General features: G+C 56.3%; 1 protein-coding gene across 1 annotated transcript in view; it reads left to right on the top strand.

The window, feature by feature from the left end:
* The window catches only part of QSOX1 (quiescin sulfhydryl oxidase 1), a 38728-nt gene that overhangs the window by 2539 nt on the left and 11678 nt on the right, over window positions 1-24511 (top strand). The window contains exons 2-7 of the mRNA XM_080647805.1: window positions 6709-6809; window positions 14607-14652; window positions 15157-15259; window positions 16831-16921; window positions 20509-20654; window positions 22151-22285. Coding sequence (XP_080503931.1) covers window positions 6709-6809; window positions 14607-14652; window positions 15157-15259; window positions 16831-16921; window positions 20509-20654; window positions 22151-22285 — 622 coding nt within the window. The remainder of the gene's footprint in view (window positions 1-6708; window positions 6810-14606; window positions 14653-15156; window positions 15260-16830; window positions 16922-20508; window positions 20655-22150; window positions 22286-24511) is intronic.

Raw genomic sequence — 24511 nt, 5'->3', positions numbered from 1 at the left:
TGTCGGGAGTGAGGCAGCCACCTAAGCAGGATCGTGTCAGGAAGGTCACTGGCCGAACCTACAGTGGTGAGCATGCCCCCACTCCAAGCCAACAGAGTGTTTCCTGGGGAGGCCCTGCTGAGAAGCCAGGTTGCCCTCCTCTCATCTTTGTTCTGAGGTTCCTTGAGAAAGTTTGGTTGTGGGCCAGCAAAGGACTGCTCTCACACCACCCTGGGCCAGGGGATGGCCCCTGGCCTCTGCCCCCTGCCCATGGTATGAATATCTTGGGTAGGAGCAGAAAGACTATGGAAGGTTGTGGGGGGAGAGAAGAATTTTGCAACCCTGCCCAGCTGGCCTCAGGCATTTAATCGGACTGGCTAGGGCTCATTTCTTCAGGGACTTGTGGGGTAGGTTCTCCGGGGCAGTGGTTGCCAAGGGGCAGAGCGCTGAGGACCTGGCTCACCTCGTTCTCCTCGGAAGCATCCCTTACTTGCCTCACGTATGTTTGGGAAATTGATTGTGTTATTTTAGACCTTCATTACTCTTCACCGGCTAATCAGTCAGCAAATATTTGTTGAATGACCACTGTGTACAAAGCATAGTTTGCATTGCATTTGCGGGAAATGAGCTACACATGGCAGGAGAACTGGCACCAGGAAAAAGCGGGGTTTGAAAAGGGCCAAAAGCTGCTCAGTCATTTCTTTTTCCTTTCCTTTTTTAAAGATTTTTAAAATTCTTACCTGAGGACATGGTTTCTTTTTTAAATTTTATTATTTTATTATTTTTAATTTATTTTTACAAGTATTTAACTTTTAATATAGGTAACATTTTCACAACAAATTGAACTAACATATGACATTAGATACTTGTCAATAACATTTTGAACAATAAGGAAAAATTAATTACTATAAAAAATAATGTGTAAAACTCACGTGGTTTAAATGCCACAACTTAAAAAAATTTACTTTAGAATCAGATATTCTAATTGTTTTAAACAAATAGCATTTTGGACTATTTAATGAAATAAGAAAATATTTTTCTCTTTTTTATTTTTTTCTGAGTTAGGGTGGGCTCTGGACCTAGTGCTGGCGTCTTTCCCCACCCCCCCTTTATTGATTCAGGTATTACATATGTGTCCTTATACCCCCATTGCCCTCCCACCCCACCCCCCACTCATGCCCTCACCCCCCTGTTGTCTGTGTCCGATATGGTTTCTTTTTGTTTGTTTCTTTTTTACTGGGTTTAGAGGGAGAGGGAAGGAGAGAGAGAGGGAGAAACATCGATTGGTTGCTTCCTGTATACACCCTGACTGAAGATCAAACCTGCAACCCGGGTATGTGTCCTGACTGGGAATCGAACCTGCCACCCTTCAGTGCACAGGACGACGCTCCAACCAACTGAGCCACACAGGCCAGGGCACTGAGTCATTTCTTGTTGCAGGAATTCAGGGAAGGGGAAAGTCACAGGAGGCTACCTGGTCACCAAAGGCCTTCAATTCAAGCAGTTATGAATGACTCCCCTAATGCCAGACACTTTGCTAAGGGCCTCGACAGGCCACTGTTCTATGTAATCTTTATGAGATATGTCTGAGCAGTGGATACTGTCTTTTATCATAGATGCTAGAGGAGGTCCTTGAACCCAGCTCTTCCTGACTTTCCAGAGCTTGGGCGGGTAGAGAGGTGGGGGGAGGAGGAAGGAAGTGCCAGGTGGGATATGGCCTGTGCAGAGTTGTGGAGGTGAGACGCGGATGTCTGAGTGGTGGTGAGCAGTGTTGGTTTGCCTCCCTTTCTCTTCTAGGGCACAGACCAGCCCTCCTCCACGTACCCCTGCGATGCCTAGCGCAGAGCCTGGCATGGGGCAGGAGCCCACTGAACACTGATGCAGGCCAGTGGCATGAGCCTCACAGGACTCATGTGAATGTGAGTGACCGAGCCTTCAGCTGGTTCTGTGGTTCCTCCTGACTCAGACCTGGGGTGTCAGCCAGGTGTGAGGGGTAGGGAAGGTATTTTGTTCATCTCGTGACCTCACTACCCATAAGCCTGCCACAGTGCGGAAGGGACGAGGTGGTGACCTCATAGTACTGGCTGACTCCCTGTGTCAGCGCACTTCCTAGACACTTTGGTGGGGCTCTAGTTCTGACCACCTGACCTGGCTGGCTCTTGGTGGGTCTGGCCTCTGCCTCAGTAGAGACCCAGGCTTGCTTAACACCCACAGGCCTCACGGCCATTTTTCTCGCCAAGTGTTTGCCATGTAGCAATCTACACGGTCGTCAGAGCTGGAAGGGACATGAGACTACACCAACCCGGGCCCTCGTTTGAAGGAAACCGAGGCCCAGAGAGGAGATGTGGGGGGCTCATCTCCTCTTCGGCCAGTTAGAGCTCCAAGCAAGTCTTGTGACTCTGGGTCCAGTGCCCCTTCCTGGGCTTGTGAGTGGGGCAGGGACATTGCTTGGGACCTCAGAAGTAGCCCATCACCCCCTTACCACAGAGTGTCCCTGCAGCCACCCCCCAAGTCCACAGCTTTCCAGGTCATGCTTGCCTCCCCACGCATCCCCGCGGCATTTGCTCATTTACCCTCTTGCTAGCAGAGAAATGACTTGGCCAGGGCAGTCATCGCACTGGGAGGTTTTCCTCCCCAGGAGCAGGGCTGGACTGATTCTGCTGATCTTGTGGTGGTAAGCCTGCAGGTGATGGTATTTAAGTCACCTGCCACTTTAAAAAGCCTCTCTCACCGGTTCCGTTCCTGTGACAGCGGCGCCCTTTGCTTCACGTGGAGCACCCACAGGAGGTCCGCTCCACTCCTGTGCTGTTACTAGAGTGATGAATAGTCAGGCCCACGGTGATTCGTGCAGACCAGATCTTTATGTCATTATGGCTCACTAAGGTATTGACACTGATATTCCTGAGAAACATTCCCCAGCCAGGACTCTCCCAGCACCTGACCAGCCCCAGCCTCTCCCTCTCCCTCCCCTTGGGTCTGGGGCAGGTAAGAAGAGGCCCTGGTTCCGTTTCTGGGAGGTACAGGGAATCGGGCTTAAAGAGAAGGAGGCAAAGACCGCCCAGGAGCAAGGGGCTGGGAGCTCCCAGGCCTCCCCTGTTTTTAACACCACCCCCGTGCCCTCCCTGAGTCTCCTGGCAGGGAAACCAACAGAGCAAGCAGCTCTCTGTTCGGTCCTGGGCCCTCTTAAGACCAGCAGAGGGGCTCCCTTTCTGGGTTCAGGTCCCAGATTCCCCGTTGATTGGTTGTGTGCCTGGGACATGGTATACTAATCTCTGTTTCAGAGTCCAGGAAAGCAGGCCTTGAGATAAGCACCTTACTTTTCTCAAAGAGTAGTTACGGCCATTAAACCCGACCAATAAGGCCCATGGTAAACCCTCAGGCACATAATATCATTCTCATCCAAGTAAGAGCTGAGTCTGTGATACTGACCATGTGAGCTACAGAGACTGGTGTGGAACCAGACCACAAAGCTGGTTCTTCCGTTCCCTGTCTCCTGGAAGGCTGTGATTGAGCAGACAGTGAAAACACAGAGGGAGAGTCCTGACCCCGGTGAGGCGAGCCTGGGAGCCCCCGGACAGGTGGAGGCCTCTCAGTCCCTGTCCTTGCTTGTAAAGCGGGGTGTGACAGCACCTCCAGTGGCGGTGGTGGGGTGGGACCGCCTGGGTGTCTCCTGGGTGCTCACTGAACGCTACCTTTCTCTTCTCTTCTCTCCCCTCCCCTCCCCTCTCCCCTCCCCTCCCCTCCCCTCCCCTCCCCTCCCCTCTCCCCTCCCCATCCCTTCAGAGTCTTGGTGCCCCAGCGGGCAGCAGGCACTGACTCCGGCCTGCCCGAGGGATGGTGACTTGCGTTCTTGGAGGAGGAGCAGGGCAGCCGAGGCCTGTGGTCCTTGGTCACCCTGCCCGGCCCGCCCCGGTGGAAGGATGCGAAATGGCCTCTCAGCTCTGCCCTTACGTTTAATTCACTTGCTGACTCTTTTGAAAACAGCCGGGCCTCTTCTGTGGGTCTCCCCGAACAAGGTGAACAGAGCCTTAGATGCAGAACAGGAGCCAGGTGGCCATGGGGGTGACCTGCGCTTCCCACCCTCCCGCGGCCTCATTTGGGCAGAGTGAAAGCCTGGGTGCTCTTTCCTGTGACCCAGGGCTCTTCCTCCTGCGTTTGCAGGTGCCTGGTGGTCCCCTCACCCCCGCTCTGGACCTGAGGATACACGGAGGCTGAGAGCAGATGCTCCTGCACAGGGCGCTGGGAGCCCTCCCTAAGCACCTACTATGTGCCAGGCAGTGAGGATACCAAAATGAAGACATTTAGGGACGGACAGGCTCGTAGGCATGTGGTAGAAACACAAGCAGAGCCTTGGGCCTGTAAGGCAGCTCTTCCGGGGGGGCTGAGTGTTCCTGACAAAGGGAAGAAAAGCTCAACCTTTGGGGGAAGTGGAAAGAGGGGGCTTGGTGGGCAGGGGACACGTGGAGAATGGCCTTAGGGCTGTAGGTTTCCTTCTAAAGGCAATCGGAGAATTCCACCGGAGAATCCTGAGTCGAGAGTGGCATACCACATGGACAGGTAGAAAGGCTCGCTTGCTGGCTGGTGGGCTGGTGAGAGCAGTTTCTGGAGAGGGGCTGCCCTGAGAAACACACATTAGCTCACTAGACATGGAGGGTGGGTTAGTGGTGAGGCGAGTGAAGAACATAGGGTGGGGAGGAGATGAGGGGAGACTTGGGAGGGAGGGTGGACAGGATCCGGAGGCTGGCTGGGGTTCCTGGATCGGCCTGACTCTGCCCCGTCCAGTGGTGCCAACACCCGGCGGGTAGAGTGTCCGGGAGGGCCGGGCCGGAGAGGTGCTGCCCTGAGCACGGCCAGTTTGTGCAGGCTGCTCAGCAAGTGATTTAAAGCCGAAGCGTGCACACCAGCTTGCAGATATTTGGATAAACGCCAACTCATGTGCCAGGGGAGCCGAGAGAGCTCCCCAAAAGAGCAATGGGGGTTGGGGAAGTGGCATGTCAGGATGTGGCCCACCTGTCTCTGCTAAACACTTTCACTAAACACGATCCCTCTTTCCCCTCCACCCCCACTCACTGCCTCCCGCCAGGATTCCAGAAGCTTCAGTGCCAAGAGTGGATTGCGGGCAAGAAAGGAAGAGGCAAGAAAGGAAGAGGCGGGGAGCAGGGACCGGGAGGGAGAGGGTGTTGTTTCAGGCCTGCCTCCAGGTCCCAGGCCCCTCCCTCCTGTCCCCGCAAGAAGGACCAGCTTAGTTGCTACCATTCTTTCCTTTGAGGGATGGGTCAGCGTTGTCAGGGAGGAGTCCTGCCTCTTCCTGCGTCTGGTCTGTCTCGTGGAAGTGAGGCTAACGCTCCTCCCTTAGGCATAACATGTTCTTGGGAGCGCTGATGCCTTCTGAAGTAGATTTTTCAGACATCGTAAGGGAGGGGTTCGGGGTGAGGTAAGAGATCCTGGCAAAGCCATGATTCTCAGGGATGTTATTCAGACATTAGTAATTTGCACTTAATGGGTACCAGGCGACCCCTCAACCCCCCACCCCACCTTGTACTCCAGGAGGGGTAGGGCCCCGTGGGGAGCACATGTGCCACCAGGCAGCTTCCTCCTTCATGCATCTGCCCAGAGAGCCGGGGCTCCAGGTGCTGTGGGAGTCAGCCCCACCCCTCCAGGCAAGCGCTCCCAAGACCCCTGCGCCTCTTCTTCAGCCATCTGGTCTCCCTCAGAGGGTCCCAACCCACTGCTTCTCGTGTTGCTCGACAACCTGGACTGGCTGTAGAGGTTCCACTCAATTTCCACCTTTCCTGTCAGGCCCATGCTTGGTCCCCAGGGCAGGTCTCTCCTGCCTCCAAACTCCTCCAGAGCTCTAACAGACGGCGTGGCACCAGCCCGTCGCCACCTGGTCCTTCCTGTGGCTTCACGTGTGCATCTGGCCTTCCAGCGGAGCAGCCTCGTAGTAACAGGGAACTTTGGTGGGTGTTTAAGGGGCACCTTGACCTTGAATCGGAGCTCTGGAGGCCTGCCTGGTAGATGAGTTTGTTTTCTGTTTCCCGGATCCTGGGCTGTGGCCCAGGACGGTGCCATCATTCTCTCTGCCCATAAATTACAAGGACTTGCAGCCTGGGGCCTGATGCTGGGCAGCTGCTAATCTCCTTCCAGACTCTGACCTCAGGGCTCTTTCCCTGTGGTTCCTAGATCCCCTGTGCCTTCCCCTTCCTCCCCAGACTTCCTGCCTCCCTCTCTGGCTGGGGAGCCAGTCCCCAGCACCTTGTGTCCCACCCACCCGAGCTGGGCCGAGTGCCAGTTCCTCTGGTCAAAAAAATGTCTCCGAGGGTCCCCTGGGGAATTTCAAACTTCCCGAGGCATGTTCTCCGCCCTCCTGGAACTGGTGCTCTGTGGAGGGCTTTTCCCTGCAAGGCCATCTCCCCTTAGCCCCATCTCCCTTCAGCCCCCATCTCTCTTCAGCCCCCATCTCTCTTCAGCCCCCATCTCTCTTCAGCCCCCGCCCCCAGTTAGGGGGAACACAGATGCCATCACAAGACAGCATTGCTTGTGCTGTTTAACTGTGTCCTAAGCACAAGCTAGATGCATAACCTGACTGAACCAGAGGGGCTTTTCTGAGGAAGGGGGCCTTTCTCATGAGGGCTTTGGGGGCTGGTGGGGGTGGGGTGTTGCACTGGGGAGGTGAGCAGGTGGAGGTGCCAGCCCCTCTTCCTTCTCTGGCTGTTTCTGTCCTTTCAGACTGGAGGCCGGCGCTGAACCTCGCTGCCCTGGACTGTGCTGACGAGACCAACAGCGCAGTCTGCAGAGACTTCAACATCCCCGGCTTCCCGACTGTGAGGGTGCGTGAAGAGGAGCGGGGAGCGGGCGGGCCCTGAGGGCCAGGGGGCGGGGGCGGGGGGGCAGCGGCTGCCAGCTCTAAGCTTCTCTGATGCTCCTGGTCTGTTTAAATCCCAGCTGCTGAGACACCGTAAAAGGCAGAAAGGGATGTGAGTTAGGAGGCAGAAAAGAAAGAGGTTCACGCAGTCTGGCAAGTCCCCTTTATAAGGGAAGGGGGTGTGGGGGGCGTGGGGTGGGCAGATTTCGGCTGTGAAGACATTACCACCCGGGCTGGTGAGAGCTCCCAGCTCCCAGGGGCCTCCTCCCAGTTCCTCTCCCTCCTGACCGCCTAGCTTTGGAGGTCTGATCTAACCCTAGAAAACCAGGGTTCAGGTGCCGACTCGTCCATGGCAGGATCAGACTCAGGTGGCCCAGTGGCCCCCCCAGAAGAGGACCCCAGAGACATGGGCAAGCCTCATCTTCATCAGACAAGGGCCTTGAACCCCAGTAGCTGGGAAGTGACTTGTCAGGGTAGCCTCACCCCACGGTCACAATGCCAACATGCCTTGGGTGGCAGGGATCTCCATCACGTCACAAGGCTGGTGGCACACCCAGCACACGCGGCCCTGTCACCATCACCACAGCTCTGGCTCACAATAGCGAAGGCCTTGCCCACCAGCCAGCCACTAACATCTGAATGCCGTCCGAGGCTCTCACCGGGAGGCCCGAGAGCCCAGAGCAGCAAGGCTGTGAGATCTACTTAGCACCCTCCCCAGGGCACAGGCCAAGGCTGCAACCGGACCTCTCTCTCTAACTCCTCCCACAACAATGGCATCAAGAAAAGCAGTTTCCTCTAAGCCACTAATAATCATCACAAAAGGCCTCTGGACGCTGAATGGCCAAGCACTGTCCCCGGAACCAGCTATCGCTGCGCTCAGGGGCTTCGCGTTCCGAGCAGAACCGTGAGCCACAGCTCAGCCTAATTATTCCATTCATCTGGGGAGCCAGGCCAGGCTCCAGCAATGTCCAGCTCTGACTCGGTGCGACCTTTCTGTTCCTTGGGGTTCAGGGTTTCTGCGGCTATGGTGCTGCCTTCCGCCCTGCTGTGACCACTTAGGGTCAAGGCCGATGCCTGGTCAGCTGAGGCCAGGCTGGTCCGGGGAACAGCGTGGTGAGCCAGCAGCTCCGGCCCTGTCATTTAGAGGTGGCAGCAGAGAGATTGTTCATAAATCATCCCTTTCCAGTTAAAACATCTCTTTGGCAGGGCCATGCCCTATCCTTGGCCCCAAGATATGTAACTGAAAATATTGAAAATTTCTCCAGGGGAGAGGACGGGCCACTCTGTTCCCTGCTGAGCCAGGATGAGCAGCTCTGTGGGAGCCAGCGAGGCAGCAGGGAGTCCTCCCGGGATGGGGGTGTGGGGCCTCAGCCCAGGGAAAGGGCCTGGCATTGGCACCGTGGCCAGGTCAAGACACTCTGTGAGGGTTCTGTGGGGCCTGGCACGTGGGCTTTCTGTTTCTGCCTGGGAGAGGCTGGGCTGAGTGGGTGTGAAGGAGGCGGCCAGGCAGCCAGGACGTCTTAAAAGCTCCTCGGTGCCTACCCAGGTCACGCAGCACACGCAGCCCGAATGCCTCGAGTGATTAATCATCTCCTGAACCGCCCAGCTGGCTGTGTCAGCCAAGGCCCTGACCTTCCCTGCCTCCACACGGGCAGCACCTGGGTGGCCAGGCCGGTAGTCATCTGCCCATTTCTTAAGAGCCCCAGTGGCAGTGGTGTGACCTCCCTGCCTCTCCCGAGGAGTCCGAGGTCAGTTTCGGCAAGGAGAGCGCTCGGTGCCCTGAGCTTGGGACTCTAGTTCAGGGCGCCCGTGGGTCAAGCTCCCGGTGGGTCTCTGCTCTGAGACCCTGAGCAGAGGTGTCCAGACATTGTCAGTGTGCCCTGCAGTGAGGCATGCACATTAACAGAGACCCAGAAGGTGGTTTCTGTTATCACGGAAACAGATGTTTCATGAAACAGTATTCTAAGTGCTGTGCACACGGATCCTTTCTGTTCTGTATATTTTTATTTGTTATTGATTTCAGAGAGGAAAGGGGAGGGAGGGAGAGATAGACGCATCAGTGATGAGAGAGAATCATCAGTTGGCTGCTTCCTGTATGCCCCCTATTGGGGAGGGAGCCTGCAACTTGGGCATGTGCCCTGACCGGGAGTCCGACTGTGGTTCATGGTCGACACTCAACCCCTGAGCCACACTGGCTGGGCTGTTCTGTTCATTTGTTAAAAATACTGTGACTCACTAAATTGACTTTACAACTGACGACTAGATTGCATTTAGTGTTTGGAAAACACTACTCCAACAGATTCCCGATCCGCAGAGATTCTGGCTAGTGAGAGCCGGTGTGCCTGTGGGCAGCGTGCCTGCTGTGTGCCCTAGAAAGAGGCGCAGACCCTAGCGGTCGGCCCGGCGGGCGAACGGCCAGAGATAGCCCAGTTGCCCTGTCTGCTGCCACCTGGGGACTGGAGCTGTCCTCACTGCTACCCTCCCAGGCTGCGAGGGCACCAAGAGAAGGACACGGGTTGAAGAGGGGAAGAGCGAGTTCCTGATGTGACGGGGACAGGCCCACACAAGAGTCTGGCCACCCCCAGTGACATAGGTCATTGTCCCAGGTGTCATTGTCTCTTTGCTCTGCCTCCTGCCCTTTGTCACCATGAGCAAACAGGGAGCTTCCACCAGGCCAGCCTGTTTAGCAAACATCTGGCGCTGCCGGGCCGGCCCGTCAGATTGCAGCTGGAAGAAAACAAAAGTGCAGGGGAGGGACTGGTTCCCAGTAGGTTCTGGGCGGTGCCTGGCACCCGGAAGCTGGAACTTCTGGGGGAAAGGGCTTTGCCATAAGCCACAGGGCTGCCCCCCCAGTAGGTAATGGACCAGGGCCCTTTGTGGCCAAAGGCCTGGTGGGATCAAGATGACCGGGACCAGCAGCACTGGGGTGGGAGAGGACGGAAGTCTCCCCTTTGCACGATTCGAGGAGATAACTGACATGGCGCCACTGCTTACCGTATGTGACCTGGGAACGCCCCAGCCACAGGTCTGTTTCCCTGTTGGTAAAAGTGGGATGACAATAGGCACCTAATAGATTGTTGCCAAGTATGAAATGAGGTCTTCCGTGTGAGGTGCTGGGACACTGTGGTGTTACTTGGTGTTCGCTAAATGCTGGTTGTCTTCCGCCCCGCTGCCCCGGGCCTCGTGGTGGCTCCTCGCTGCCCTGGAGGCCGTCTGTCCATCAGCAGCTGTCGCGTGTTTGCTGGGTGCACAGCACGTGCTCACCATTGTGGGAGAGGCCAGGCATGTGGACAAGGCCAGGAACCGAGAGGCCGGCCACGAAGGTCCTGCCCACAGGGACACAGAGCTCCCCATCGAGTCGCCAGGCAGTGGGTGGTGTGTGGGCAGCGAATGCTGGGGCTTTGCTGGCTCACTGAGCTCTTTCCCTCCAGTATCAGAGAGGGTTTCCTGTGAGAGGGGAGCTTCTGCTTGGTGCTGAAGGACGGGTGGGGTTGGGCCAGGAGAGAGGAGTGTGGGCAGGATGGAAGGCCTGTGTGGGAAGGATGTGGTGTGCTGAGAAGACTGGTCGGGCTGGAGCGGAGGCTCACGTGCAGGACTGAGGTCATGCCAGGAAGCGGGGAGCCCAGTCATGGCAGGTCCTTGCATTCAGGGCTGGGAGTGTGGACACCCGGTCGGATGGCGTCTGGGCCGTTACCTTCTGTGGCTCTTGCTAGAGGGTGTGATGTCACCTGCCCCTCTCTGGGAGAAGGAGAGGGCCCTCACTCAGCAGTCACCTGCCCTTCCAGCCCTCTCCTCCACTGACTGTCCACAACGTAGGAATGGCTTGCAGATCCTCTGGGCTCGCCTTAAGATATTTGGGGCCTCAGTTATATTTCTTAAAACTTGTTCTAAAAGCTTGGATTCCATGCCATTGATGGTCGCCACTAGAAAGTGTGCTTCCTACCCAGCCCTCTTTTGCCCCCACAAGGCAGTTGCTCCTGGTTAGGTTGGTAAAGGTCTGCCCGATGCCAGCTGGTCTCCAGTGCCCAGCAGGTCTCTTGCCTTTGGGGAGATGCGGGGGTCTCCCAGGGGCTCCGAGGTTGAGGAAGACAGACGCTCCTGTGTAAGGCGACGGGAGGAGAGGGGCCGGGTACTGACTGCTCCCAGAGAAAAGAAAACTCGCTGCTGGAGCCCTAATTGCTGTTTCCGCGGCGTGCCTTGGGTAGGGCACACGCCTCCCACAGCTGATTTAATAAGAGGACAAAAATGTGCCCGGACTAGATTTTACTGTGACTTTTACGTGAGCCTCCAAGATGATCAAAGGGCAGAGATTCTCAGTTTAACTGAACACATGTCTTTTGAGTAACTTCCATGTCCCGGACACTGTGCCCGGTGCAATGGGGCTGGCAGAGATGAACAAGCTATTGGCAGTCCTGCCCCCCCAGTCAGGGAGGTGGGCAGGCGGGTGGGTGGGAAGTTCAGGTTGAAGTCCATTGTAGCTGAAGTGTAGGGAAGGGGGGCGCAGTGGGAGCTAAGTCTGGGGTCAGGTCCTGGGAGGTCTCGAATGTGGTGAGCTGGACATTATTCATTGGCAGTGAGGAGTCAGGGGAGAGATTGGAGGAGTGACACGATCAGACCAGAATTATGCCTTAGGGAAGTTAGCAACGTGGCAGAGAGGAAGATGGTCGGGGAATGAAAAGACTGAGCATGTTAAAACTGCTGAGGGAGGGCACGAAGTGAGGACGGGGCGGACTGTCACCGCAGGCCAGGAGCTAGGGGGTCAGTCCTGGTCTGGACAAGGCGGCTGGTCTAGAGGACTGTTGAGGAGGGTTCACAAAGGTCAAGTCCACAGAACTTGTCAGCTGACTGGATGAGGGGCTGTGGGAGAGAGCAGGGCTGGGCTGGGCGACGGCGAGGAGGACGGTCACTGGGTGAGATAGGAACAGAGGTGGAGAAACAGGTTGGGGAGGGGTGACTCAGTCTTAGAAAGGGGGTGTTGCCCCGACCCCTGTGTGAAGGACACCAGGAAGAAGCAGAAGTCTAGGACCTCGAGGACCTGAGACAGAGGGATCAGATTGCAAATCATTGAGACAAAGTAGACGACATTGGCGAGGGGGACACTCAGGTTGGTTTGTTCCTTCACTCGTTCGTTTGTTCACTCATTCATTCAGGTGGAGCCCCTCGATGGTGACGATGCCTCCCTGGGTTTGTGAACAGAAGAGCGTCATAATCTGACCTGTGGCTGTGGGAGAGACTGTGGGCAGGGCATGGCGAGGGCTGCGGGCCCAGGAGCAGAGTCAAGGGCGAGACTGGGACAAGGGCGAGGGGAAGGTTGTGAAGGTGGCCAAGAAGGCCTGGTCAGTGTCAGGCAAACCGAGGGAAAGTGGTGACCCGAAGGCAAAAGAGGAGAGTGTCGGGAAAAGGTGGCACAAAATGGCAAACACTGGCCATGGGGGAAGTAGACAGTAATAGCATCAGACAGGGCCGCGGGAGCAGGAAGGCCGCTGGATTGGCCAGAGGTGGTCAGCTGAGTGCACCACAGCGGCTGGTCCTGGGCACAAAGGCAGAAGGGAAGTGGGAGGAGGGAAGCAGATGCGGTTTGGAGCTTTTGGCTGCAGGGACCAGGCAGTGCGGAACTGGGGAAGGAAGGAGGGCCGCTCTCTGTTCCCATGCTCCTTCCCCTCTGGTCCTTTCTCTTTAAAAAAGCCCACAACAGCTTTGATTAGGAGGATCTGCATCCATCTGTCGGCATAGGGGAGAAACTGGCGGAAAAGGGGGAAAGAGAGAAGATTAATTGATAGGAAAAGTTCCTAAGGAGCTCAAGGTGACGTTGTTCTAGGTGGATGGGAGCTTCTGAGGACAAAAGGGAAGGCGGGGTGGGGCTTGGGGGGGAAGCACAGAGGTGACGGGAAGGAGGTGGGCCCTTCCCTGGAGTCCCTGTGTTCCCCTGGGTCGCTCTTGCTAACCCCGGCTCCTGTCTGACTCCACGCCTCCTGCCCGCCCGTCTGCCTGCCCGCCTGCCCGCCCGTGGCTGGGCCTTCAGAAGGTCTGGGAGGCTGCCTTTTGATGGAGGCAATGCCCACCTTGTCTAATAAGCACCTGGAACGTGCTGCTGGTGAGGAAGAGTGACTGTGCTCCTTTGCCGTAACCAAAAATGCCAGCTGCAGCCCTGGGAAAGCCAGCGGTGCCAGGCTTCGCGATGTCAGGAGTGTCTTCTGCCTGTGGAACAAGCCGGGGTCTGGTCTGTCTGTACGTAAAGGGGTGCCATCGCCATGGAAACCACAGCTGTAAGGATCAGCCTCTGGGTTGCTGTGTGTGAGCACCCCGAACCACAGAGAGGTGCATTTTTAATTTTGTTTCTGAGACACCACGTCAGCCCATGAATGCCTGCACATGCTTTCCTGTTGGATCTCATGTCACAGTCCAAGACATTTGTGATGGTTTTTACAAGGGTTAGGCTAACATGTGACCTTGTTAATTCCAAATGTGTTCAGTCCCTGCGAAGAACTCCATTAGGAATACGGAGCTGTACGTGGCATGTGCCAGTGGTGGTTCCCACCCAGAGTGAAAGTTTCCATTAATGTTCTCGAGAGACTAAGGCGGTGAGTGGAGTTAGGTCCAGGTGAGGACCCAGGGAGCAGGGAAGGTTGTAGGTGGGGGAGATGGGCGGCTTCTGGCATCTCCGTTCCTCAGGTGGGGCAGGTGGCCTCGGGATTTGAGTTTTCTGCCTACAATCAAGTGCCAGGTGCTCCGTGTTTCCTGTTGTGTAAGAGGTGGGAACAAGGGGAGGAATGATGATGATGATGATGATGATAACATTTCGTGACCCCTTTAACTGTATTTCCCAGGCACCGTACTAAGCTCTTTAGATGTATTATCATTGACTCCTCACAGCAGTTCTTCAAGGTAGATGGTGTCACCCTCGCTTTAAAGATGAGTCGGTTCAGGGAGGTTAATGATCGCCCAAGGTCACACAGCCAGGGTATAGCAGAGCCAGGCCCGGAACCCAGGCCCGGCAGACCCTGGGGCCTGCGCTCCGCCACCAGGCTGGGGCAAGGCCAGCTGGCCACTCTGTTGGAGGCAGAGGCCAAAGGTGTTCACCAGTGGCCCCGGGGTTAGGGACCTCAGGAGAAGTCCTCTTTCCGGCCCGCGGGCTCTTTCCCGGCAGTTCCGTGGCCGTTGCCAGGACAACTGACCTGTGGCAGCTCTCTTACCTCCGTCTGTCTGTCCTCTCACCCAAGAGTGACAGACGGGGCCTGGAGTGTCATGTAAATGGGAAAAGGGCGAAGCTGTGAGTCCAGTTGGTCTGTCCCCTACAAGACTTGTTTCTTCAGAGGCTCGGGCCGAACGTGGGGTGTCGACTGAGCCAGCGGGGAGTTGAGTGGACAGAGACAGCAGCCTCCAAGCCCCTTTTCCAAGATCAGGGACAAGGACAGGTGGCCCCGGAGGGCGGCTGACATTCCCAGGGCGTGTCTGACCTCACGTCACTTTGTTTGCCGATGGGTCTGCAGGGGGAAAACAGCAGCGGTCTTCCCATTCGTTCACGCAGCACATATTCCCGGCCGTTTCGTGCTGGCTCTGGGGCTGTGAGGCCGTCCACCTGCCGTCAAGCGTGGGGCGGTGGCCTCCAGCCTCCCTTGGTGCCTCAGGCTGTGGGTTAGGGGTTGGATGCGAGGACGAGGACGGCGGGAGCAGCTGGGTCTGAATTCAGCTCCCTGAGGCACCCCGCTGGCCCTCGGCCGCACCTGCCGCTCACTGACTCTGCCTGTGTGTTTGCTTCCAGTTCTTCAAGGCCTTTTCCAAGAGTGGCCCGGGGGCGACGTTGGCAGGTGGGTGTCCTGGCTGCCGGTGGCTGGTGGGTATTGGCGACATCTCCCTCTCCCGCCTCTCTCTGTACCGGGGTTTCTGCTGGGACAAAAGCGCAGCCAGGTCTGCAGAGTGAGGAGTTCCCGGCAGAAAGCCGCATTTGTGTTTTCCAGCTGTCCGTCCAGCCCGCCTGGAAGGTGCCTTCAAGCAGAGAGGCTGGGAAGCCCTTCCATATTGGTCCATCCAGGGTCCTGGGAGCGGGGAGGGCCCCATGTTCCCAGAATCACCCTACATGTCAGGGGTTGGCATCGGGGGTGCGGGCCCGACAGGAGGGACTCAGGTCCAAGGGACTCTTTTCTGCCCCCTGAGGGAGGAGTCCCCTTGCGTAGCACAGGGCTGTGAGTACAGATCAGGCCTGACACGCTCTGCTCTTCCTGAGCCCTTTGTTTCTGGGGGGGACGCTGACAGGGGCGCTGGACCCCCTCTGCTCGCCTCACGCCCCTCCCCGTGTCTGTCTTCGTTCACAGTGGCTGGAGCTGATATGCAGGCGCTGCGGGAGAGGCTCATTGACGCGCTGGAGACCCACAGTGCCACGTGGCCCCCTGCCTGTCCTCCACTGGAGCCAACCAGGTACTGGGTTCGGGGCAGGCTCGGTGCAGTGTGGGCCAGGACCACAGGCCTAGAGGCGAGAGGGTGGTGGGGATAGCACGGAGGGGACCCAGGTTGGTCCTGGTGCCAGTGAAGTGAAGGTGATTTTTTTTTCCTGAGCAGTGGCTGTGACTGGGGTGGGGCTGAGGCTCTGCTCCCTGTACTGCCGAGGGTCAGGCCTGGTGGCTGGTGGCCTGTATCTGCGTTCCAGGCAGGCTTCCAGGATTGCTTCTTTTCTAAGAAAATGAGGTGCTGAAAATGCACCACGAGGGATGTGAGAAAATGAGAGACAGAGACACGATCGTTGAGAAATGGAAGAAGTAAGGAGCAGGGCCCAGGCTTGGCATGGGTGTTTCCTGGGGCCCACACCACACCAAGGCTACGTGTGGGGTCCAGGGTCTGCGTGAGGCCCCGGAGGAGGGGGACTTAGGAAAAATGAGGAGTCATGTGAGTTGGATTTGTAGGTGCAGTTGTCAACCTATATGTCTTCCTCTCTGAGGAGAGTTAGGACAACCCCCCATGTCACACGGGGACCAGGGACAGCACGGACGGATGTGCCGGAGCGGTGGGGGCAGAGCCGTACCTTTTCCCACCTGCTGACGGGGTGCCCTCTGGCCCCACCACTCCGGCATACCCGTTAGTGCTGTCGCTGGGCTGGGCGTCAGTGCTGGCCCCACGTTGTGCCCTCTGTTTCGGGGTGATCACCACGTCACCAGTGGCGGGAGCCAGGTTGTCAGGTTGGGGGTAAAAGGAAGAAGTACGCCGTGTTGCCTGCATCTCACCTGCGGGCCTCTGAGGCATGTGTGATGATGATCTGCTCTTACGTAGAGTTAGGAGACAAATCATTTTTGTTTGTGGCATTTATTTTCTGTTGAGCTTCGAGTTATGAAAATAATCGGTAGCTTATTCCTCCGATTTGGAGACATAATAAAATTTGCCACCTTATTAATTTCCACTGACGCTCCGTTTCCTCATCTTAAAACAAGGAGGTTGGATTAGATAGCGTCGGTGGGCTCCTGGACCGAGGACTCCCCGGCTCTTTGGTTCCTTTCGTATGCCTTCTCTAGGAGAGGAAGGAGCAAATCCCCCAGTTGGTAGTGATTTGCCACAGATCAAGGCTCGGCTCTGGTAGGTACTGATCGCCAGTCTCTTAGGGAACCAACAGAATCTGTATTCACTGAGCCTGGGCCTTACCCAGAACATAGAGACAACGGGCCTCCAGGTGTCCCTTCCCAGTCCTCCTCCCCAGACCACCCCCTACTCCCTCCTGACTCGTAAAGAGACAGGATGGCAAAGCAAATCCACCAGGTGGGTGAGATGCAGAACCAGGGTTCGGTAAGGGGCAACGTCCTTTGTGACTAAGGATTTGGTTTACCCACCCTGGAGCGCAGGCGGAGCGGCGGGGTGGAGGGGGGGGGAGGGTGACCTCCAGGAAGTCTTGAATAGAGGAGGTTGGTGTGGCTGTATTTGTAGCCCAGTGTCAGCTGGTGTCACCAGCACTTCTGCTTCATTCCCACCAGCTGTGGAGTGACTGCCAGCCTTGTCTCTTGCAGGCTGGAGGAGATTAACGAGTTCTTTGCAAGAAACGACGAAGAGTACCTGGCCCTGATCTTTGAAAAGGAAGGCTCCTACCTGGGTAGAGAGGTGAGCTGCCCTCAGGGTCTTTGTAACTCCTGGATAGCCCTTGCCGGAGAGCCCAGTGAGTTCAGGAGCAGGGCTGTCCCCCACATTCTTGGGTCTCTGTCATGTGCACTTATGAACCCAGCACTGGCCTGACCCCTGCTGGGAGAAACGGGAAGTGCAGGAGCTGGGTCTCTGTTTTAAAACCTTTGTACATACTTTTCTTTTTCTTTTTTAATCGAAATGCAATATTACGTTAGCTTCAGATATACAGCACAGTGATTTGACATTTGTGTACATTTTTAAATAATCACCAGAAGTCTAGTTACCATCTGTCACCATACCAAGTTTATACACAGTTACTGGCCATGCTGTACGTTACGTCCCTATGTCTGTTTTTATCTCCTTCATCGAAACCAAACTCGATAAGACCTGCAGTTTGTTGAGCGTTGGATTGGATTGCGGGCACACACAGTTGCTAATCTTCACGATTAACAATGACGAGCATGTAACGTGTCGAAGATCACACAGCCATTGACTTTGCAGCACAGGCCTTTTGAGCCGGCTCTGCCTGCCTCCAGGGCCCGTGTCGTCCCCACACTGGCCCTCCTCTCATCCCGTAGAATTGGAGTGAAGTATATTGGGGGGTGGGGGAGATAACATCAGAGATCATGCAGTCCTTCATGAAGAAGTGGGGTCCCTCACAGGTAGGCAGTTACAGAACCAGGCAGGTTTGCAGTTCCACTCCATCACTTACATGCTATGTCGTGATCAAGTTGCTCAACGTTTCTGAGCCTCACTTCCCTGTCAGTAAAGCAGTGGTAATTGCCTTTCTTCAGAGGGTGGTTGGCAAAGTCAACTGAGGCAGTTTAGGAAAGGGGCCCGGATGAGTGGCTGGCACGGAGTGGGTGCGGGGTGAAGATCCAGTACCCTGGCCTAAGGCAGAGAGCTGTCCTTCCCGCCGCCGGCTCATGGACTAGGCCACGTGCAGGTTCTCCAGATGCAAAGGTGGGACGGGCCAGTGCATGGGAGAGGTGCCAGGGCAGCGCCCCAGGGATGGAAGAGATATGAGGGGGGTGCGGGGGGGGCAGGTCAGCACCACTGTTGGCTCTGAGTGGCTTTCCTCCTGACATTCGTCAAGCTCAGCTGAGAGCTCTGCAGTGTCTCCAGGCCCTTTGCCCTGAGAAGGGAAGCACGGGGAGCTGTGTAGAGACATGCCTGACCCTGCTGGGGTCCCATCTTGTGGTGGCCATCTTGTGTCCACATGGGGGAAGGATCTTTGACCACATGGGGGCAACCATCTTGTGTGTTGGAGTGATGGTCAATTTGCATATTACTCTTTTATTAGATAGGATAGAGGCCTGGTGCACAGGTGGGGGCCAGCTGGTTTGCCCTGAAGGGTGTCCCGGATCATGGACTAGTCCAGGCCAGGGGTCATGCCTGTCACATGCAAGTGATGGATAAATGTTCATTGGGATCAGCTCTTCTCCCTCTCTCCCCCACGTCCCCAGAGTGACCAGGAACAGGGCCCCCTGTGGCCTGTCCATGCAGAGGTTCTCAGGGATGGTTATTCATCTAAGAGGTAGGAGGGGGCGGGCCCAGGCTTTGCAGCCTGATTGCACTCGTTGGCTGTGTGACCTGGAAACACAGGTTCACCTCTAAGCCTCCGTTTCTTCATCTACAATAGTTTTTTTCTTTTTTTTTAATGAATGTTTACAGCACCTGCTATTTGCTAGTCATTGTCATGAGCATGTTTATAAAATTAACCTATTCAATCCTCTAACGTTGGTATCCTATCTAATAAAAGAGCAATATGCAAATTAACCATCACTCTGCTACACCCACAAGCCACACCTACCAGCCAATCAGGAGCGAGTATGCAAATTAACCCAACCAAGATGGCTGTGGCCATGGAGTGAGCAAGAGGCTTGGGTTTCTCCGGCAATGGAGGAAGACAAGCTTTCCGCACACTCTGGCGGGCCCAGGCCTCCACTCAAGGTTACAAAGTTTCAATTATAGAAGAAAAATAAATCCCAACAAAAATGGTGGCAGCCACGGAGCTGGAGAGAGCAGGAGGCTTGAGTTGCCCCCAGCGATGGAGGAAGCCAAGCTTTCTGCACACCCTGGCCAGCCTAGGCCTCCACTCAAGGCTACAAAGTTTCAATTATAGAAGATAAATAAAGCCCAGATCCCAGGGCCTCTGCTTGGGTTGCCTGAGGGTGTGGCCAGCCTGAAAACCACCACAGGCCCCTCGCCCAGGCCACCCCACGCCCCAAGGGAACCCCCACCCTGATCCGGGACACCCTTCAGGGCAAACCAGCTGGCCCCCACCTGTGCACCAGGCCTCTATCCTATCTAATAAAAGAGTAATATGCAAATTGACCATCACTCCAACACACAAGATGGCTGCCCCCATGTGGTCAAAGATCCTGCCCCCATGTGGACACAAGATGGCCACCACAAGATGACCAGCAGGGGAGGGCAGTTGGGAGGAACCAGGCCTACAAGGGAGGGCAGTTGGGGGCAATCAAGCATGCAAGGGAGGGCAGTTAGGGGTGACCAGGCCGGCAGAGGAGGGCAGTTGGGGCAACCAGGCCTGCAGGGAAGGGCAGTTGCGGGAGGACCCAGGCCTTCAGGGGAAAGCAGTTGCAGGGGGAGACCAGGCCTGCAGGGGAGGGCAGTTGCGGGGGGGACCAGGCCTGCAGGGGAGGGCAGTTAGGGGCAATCAGGCTGGCAGGGGAGCAGTTAGGCATCAATCAGGCTGGCAGGGGAGTGGTTAGGGGGTGATCAGGTTGGCAGGCAGAAGTGGTTAGGGGCAATCAGGAAGGCAGGCAGGCGAGCAGTTGGGAGCCAGCAGTCCTGGATTGTGAGAGGGATGTCCGACTGCCCGTTTAGGCCCGATCCCAGTAGGATCGGGTCTAAAGGGGCAGTCAGACATCCCTCAAGGGGTCCCAGATTGGAGAGGGTGCAGGCTGGACTGAGGGACACACCCCCCGTGCACGAATTTCGTGCACCCGGCCTCTAGTTGTTGTTATAATTCTGCAGGTCAGGAAATTGAGTCAGGGAGAGGTTTAAGCCAGTGGGGCCAGGGTACCAATCCAGGCAGCCTGGTCTGCTGATTGTTCCTGTTTCATGGTGTTGTTATAAAGATTAAATGAAGCAGCCTGTATACAGCATATAACACATACTCAGTAGATGTTTGCTAATATTGTTTTCCCCTTTCTATTTCTTTCTAAAAATAAAACCGTCATGACGGACTCAGTATGTTTTTCTGACTTGGAATATAGCTAGAAAACCTGATGAAAACAAGCGTAATATGAACCCACGTTCTATTTTGCCTTTTACAAATTGCTTTCATTGGGAAGAAGACGATGTTAAATTGGGGCTGTCCTGGGAGATTCAGGGTGTGTGGTGTGCGCAGTTCCAGGCCCCTCCCGTAGGCAGTGTTTGGCTCTTGTTACCTCTGGGGTGGATTTGGTTGGTGGCCGGAGACTCTCACTCATTACAATTGTCCATCGTGTGAAAGGTGTAGAGTGGATGGAGCTGCCAGCCCGGTGCGCGTCAGGCTCCCTCTGCCCAACGGCGTGGCCCCCACATGTCTGTCTCTGCAGGTGATTCTGGACCTGTCTCAGCGCGAAGGCATCGCGGTGCGCAGGGTCCTCAACACGGAGGACGACGTGGTGAGCAAGTTTGGCGTCACCGACTTCCCATCTTGCTACCTGCTGTTTCGGAATGGCTCCGCCTCCCGGGTTCCTGTGTGAGTGTGGTCTCTCTGCCCAGTCTCCTCCCTCCCTGTGCCCATCCCTTCTTCCTGCCCAGAGAGCCTGCCGGCCTTTCTCAGGGGCTGACAGTTCTTCCCCGGGGAATCTTCTGAGGAGCCCATGGGCAGGCGAGAAGCACCCTTCACAGGAGAAGCCGACGTATGCCACCCTCAGACCCCAGCCCAGGCGTCCGGCCGCAGGCCCCTGGCATGCCCAGCGTGGTGCTTCGGCACCATCCCCACCGCAGCCGTGCCCCTGTCCTCCCGCTTCTGTCCAGACAGACGCGTTGGCAGGCGGCAGGCCTGGCAGGCACTCAAGTATGCCTGACCCTCCCTCCCTTTGGTTTTCTAATTGCAGAAAAGTTCATTAGGAGCCAGACAATAGCCAGTTCCAAAATACCGAGAGAAAACAATCAGGCCACCCGCAGCCCCTGTCAGGCTCCGCTGCTGAATGGCCCGTTAAATGGCGCCAGATGGTGCCTCGGTGCCCTCCCTGGGCAGATGATTGATGTCAGCCTGGCCCTGCCAGCAGGAGCTCGAGGGCCGGGAGATGGAGGCTCGCTGGAGGTGCCCAGTGAGCTGTCCCTCCGGGCCATTAGTGCCACCCTGCGCTGAGGCTGAGCAGGGCGGCCACTTGCCCCGCTGGCCCGATCACCAGGCAGCCTGGGCCAGAGGGTGTCAGAGCCTCTGACGGGGGGAGGAAGTACGGCAGTCACAGGGGACAGGAGGGACTCCGTCTCCGCACAGGCCCAGAAAGCTCCCGCACTGGCGGGGGAGAGGGCATTGTTTCCTCACTGGGAGCTGGTGGAGGGGAAAATTGTTTGTGACGACGCTGCTTCCGAGCCATCTGCTCATTGATAAACATCGGCCAGGTCAGCGGAGTGGAAAGCGATGCTTCCCGATGCCAGCTCCCCTGGGTCCCCTCACACTGCCACTGTCCTCTCAGCCGCCTCCGGAGCCCGGGCCAGGGGACACCTCCTCCCCTGTGAACTCCTCTCTGTCAGGAGAGAGACGGAAATCAAAAGGATTTGAGAATGTTACTGGTTTATTTGTTGTTGCTAGTTTTTAAAACCCACCTATGAGACTTCCTTGGGGAGCAGTGTCCCCTCTGGCAGGCACCTCAGAGCAAGTGTGTGAGCGGCAGCTTCCTTGCGGTCAGCGCCACTTTGCACCTTTGGTCTCTGGGGAAGGCGTCATCCTGTCGCTGGGCAGGACCACTGGCCCAGAGGTGCTCGGCCCCACCGCCTCTCAGGGCAGGCGAGCTGCGTTTCCACATGGGACTTGTCATCAGCGTGCACAGTGAACAGGAAGGTTAAGTGGGGCATAGGTGCCCCGGCTTTGGCCTCATTGTGGCGGAGACTGAACCAAGTTCAGCTATTTCTTAGTAAACATTCTGTCCGAGGAGCCCCTGCCTTCGCTCCTGCCGTGAGTTAGCTCTGGGTTCCGTGTGTCTGTACTCACCGCCTCCCCTCCGTGGCGCTCTTCCCTCGCAGGCTTATGGAGTCCAGGTCCTTCTATACCACTTACCTGCAGAGGTTTGCTGGGGCCACCCGGGAGGCTGCCCGGACCACGGTCGCGCCAATCACTGCGAATACGGTCGCTCCCACCGTGTGGAAAGTTGCAGACCGGTAAGGCCACTCAATTTTCCTCACCCTTCCCCACCCCAGCCTCCCCACCGCTCACAGACGCCCCTTCATACCACACTCTGTTCCTCGTCATGGGATGAACACTTGCGTCCTAGCCCTGACCCCCATGGCCTTTGGGGGCTCCCAGCTGCCGGCCATGCCCAGGAGGGCCCTACATGCGTGAGCAGCAGCATTTCCTTGTATCCTTCGAGATGGAATGAATGCTTCCCAGAACCCACATTCCTTAAGCTTAACTCTATTTAAAAACAAGTAGAATCAGCTTGGAAAGATCATCCGTGGGCTCCAAACCAGCTTCCCATCCAGGCAGTGGTTTCTTTCTTTTTTTTTTTTTTTTAATATATTTTATTGATTTTTTACAGAGAGGAAGGGAGAGAGATAGTCAGAAACATCGATGAGAGAGAAACATGGATCAGCTGCCTCCTGCACACCTCCCACTGGGGATGTGCCCGCAACCAAGGTACATGCCCTTGACTGGAATCGAACCTGGGACCTTTCAGTCCGCAGGCTGACGCTCTATCCACTGAGCCAAACCGGTTTCGGCAGGCAGTGGTTTCTTCAGCAAGTGGTTTGGAGAGAGTGCTGCGTGCTAGGCGGTGTGAATGCAGATGTCCAGGGAGATGGAGTCCCGCCCACACACTCCCTCCCCAGCTTTCTTCTAGGAAGGCACCAACTTCACTTGAATGTTCTAGTGTCAGGGAGCTCGCTGCTTTTTTAAAAAAAGATTTTTAAATTGACTTTTAGAGAGAGAGGAAGGGAGAGGGAGAGAGAGAGAGAGAGAGAGAGAGAGAGAGACATCAATGTGAGAGAGAAATCGATTGGCTGCCTCCTGCACACCCTCCCACCGGGGATTAAGCCCGCAACCGAGAATCAAACCAGCAACTTTTCGGTGCACGGATGACGCCCAGCCCCCTGAGCCACACGGCCAGGCGGGGAGCTCACTGCACTTTGAGGTTGCCTGTGTCTTCGAGCACAGTTGTAAGCGGGAGAAAGCTACTCTTCTCTCTGAGGTTCCAAGACTCTGCTCTAGTGGTAGAACTCCTGCTCTTTGGGTGGGGGGACAAGGCCGTAAACCTCTTGTGCTGACACCCGGCGGCGGCCTCCACGAAGGGGGCTGTGTGGGAGAACTGGGGGAAAGGCCATCTGATTTGCAGAAGAAATTTGCACCCCAGCCTCGGGGACTTCAAGGGTGGAAAGTGGTAATGGAGAGGATTTTAGTAAGTCAGGGGAGAAGGGAAGAGACCCTAAGAGGTTGGAATGGTCATTCTGATCATTCACGTTATGATTATTCAAAGCGTTGAGATTGTCATCAGTGCCACTCACGGGCCTCGTGTGCCAAGCTTTGTGCTGGGCACCTCCCGTGCATTCTCTCTCTCAGTCATGAGGCCACTCCTTCAGGCAGCACCCGAGACTGGAGAGGTAAACTGAGGCCAGGGACACCACGTGGAGCAGGCAGGAGACTGCCAAGAGAGTCAAGTGCAGGTGGTCACAGTGCCCACCCGTGAGCTGAGCTTGTTGGCTCTTTACAACCATAGGGGTAGGGTGACCCTGAGGCCCAGGGGGTAGAGTGAGTTGGCCCAGCTCCCAGAGGTAGCTCCCTGCAGAACTGAGGCCAGAACTCAGGTCTCAGGAGGCGGCTGGAGAAGCAGCCAGCACTCGAGGAGCCCTGCCATTCAGAGCCCTGAGCCCAGACCCCAGTGAGCATCTGGGCCCGGGTAGAGCAGCCAGCTCGGAGCCTGCAGCCTGGCCCCGGCTGGGTCAGCAGGAGATGTGAGTGGAGCCCCGCCCACCCCGCCGTGCCCAGCCCTTTCAGAGCCATATTGTGTGGGACTGTCTGTCTGTCTGTCCCTAGGGGGTCTTTGTTCAGAACTGAGAATAAAACTCAACCTTCCTCTAGTGGCCTGGTCAAAACACCTTTAGGGAGTCATGGGAGGGCTGGCCCTGGGCCCGCAGAGGAGAACCCCTGCTCCATGCCAGGAGCTGCCGGGGGGTACATATTTGTGCTTTTATTTCATCCCCTCCGCTGCCTACCTGTGAGCGATTTATTATTCCCATCTTACAGATGAGAAATTGAGGCTCACAGACATTAAATAAAATGCCCAAGGCCACAGTTACTGGCAGAGGCCAGAGCCATCTTGTAGGACCCTAGGACCGTCCGAGGTGGCCTTCCTGGTCTCTCCCTTTAGCCCTGGGCCTCCTCCGCGCCTGCCC

The sequence above is a fragment of the Plecotus auritus genome, assembly GCF_963455305.1.
Source record: "Plecotus auritus genome assembly, chromosome: 12".
In the NCBI taxonomy this organism is placed as follows: domain Eukaryota; kingdom Metazoa; phylum Chordata; class Mammalia; order Chiroptera; family Vespertilionidae; genus Plecotus; species Plecotus auritus.
Note: the sequence above shows the minus strand (reverse complement) of the source record. Positions and strands in the feature narration are given on the sequence as shown.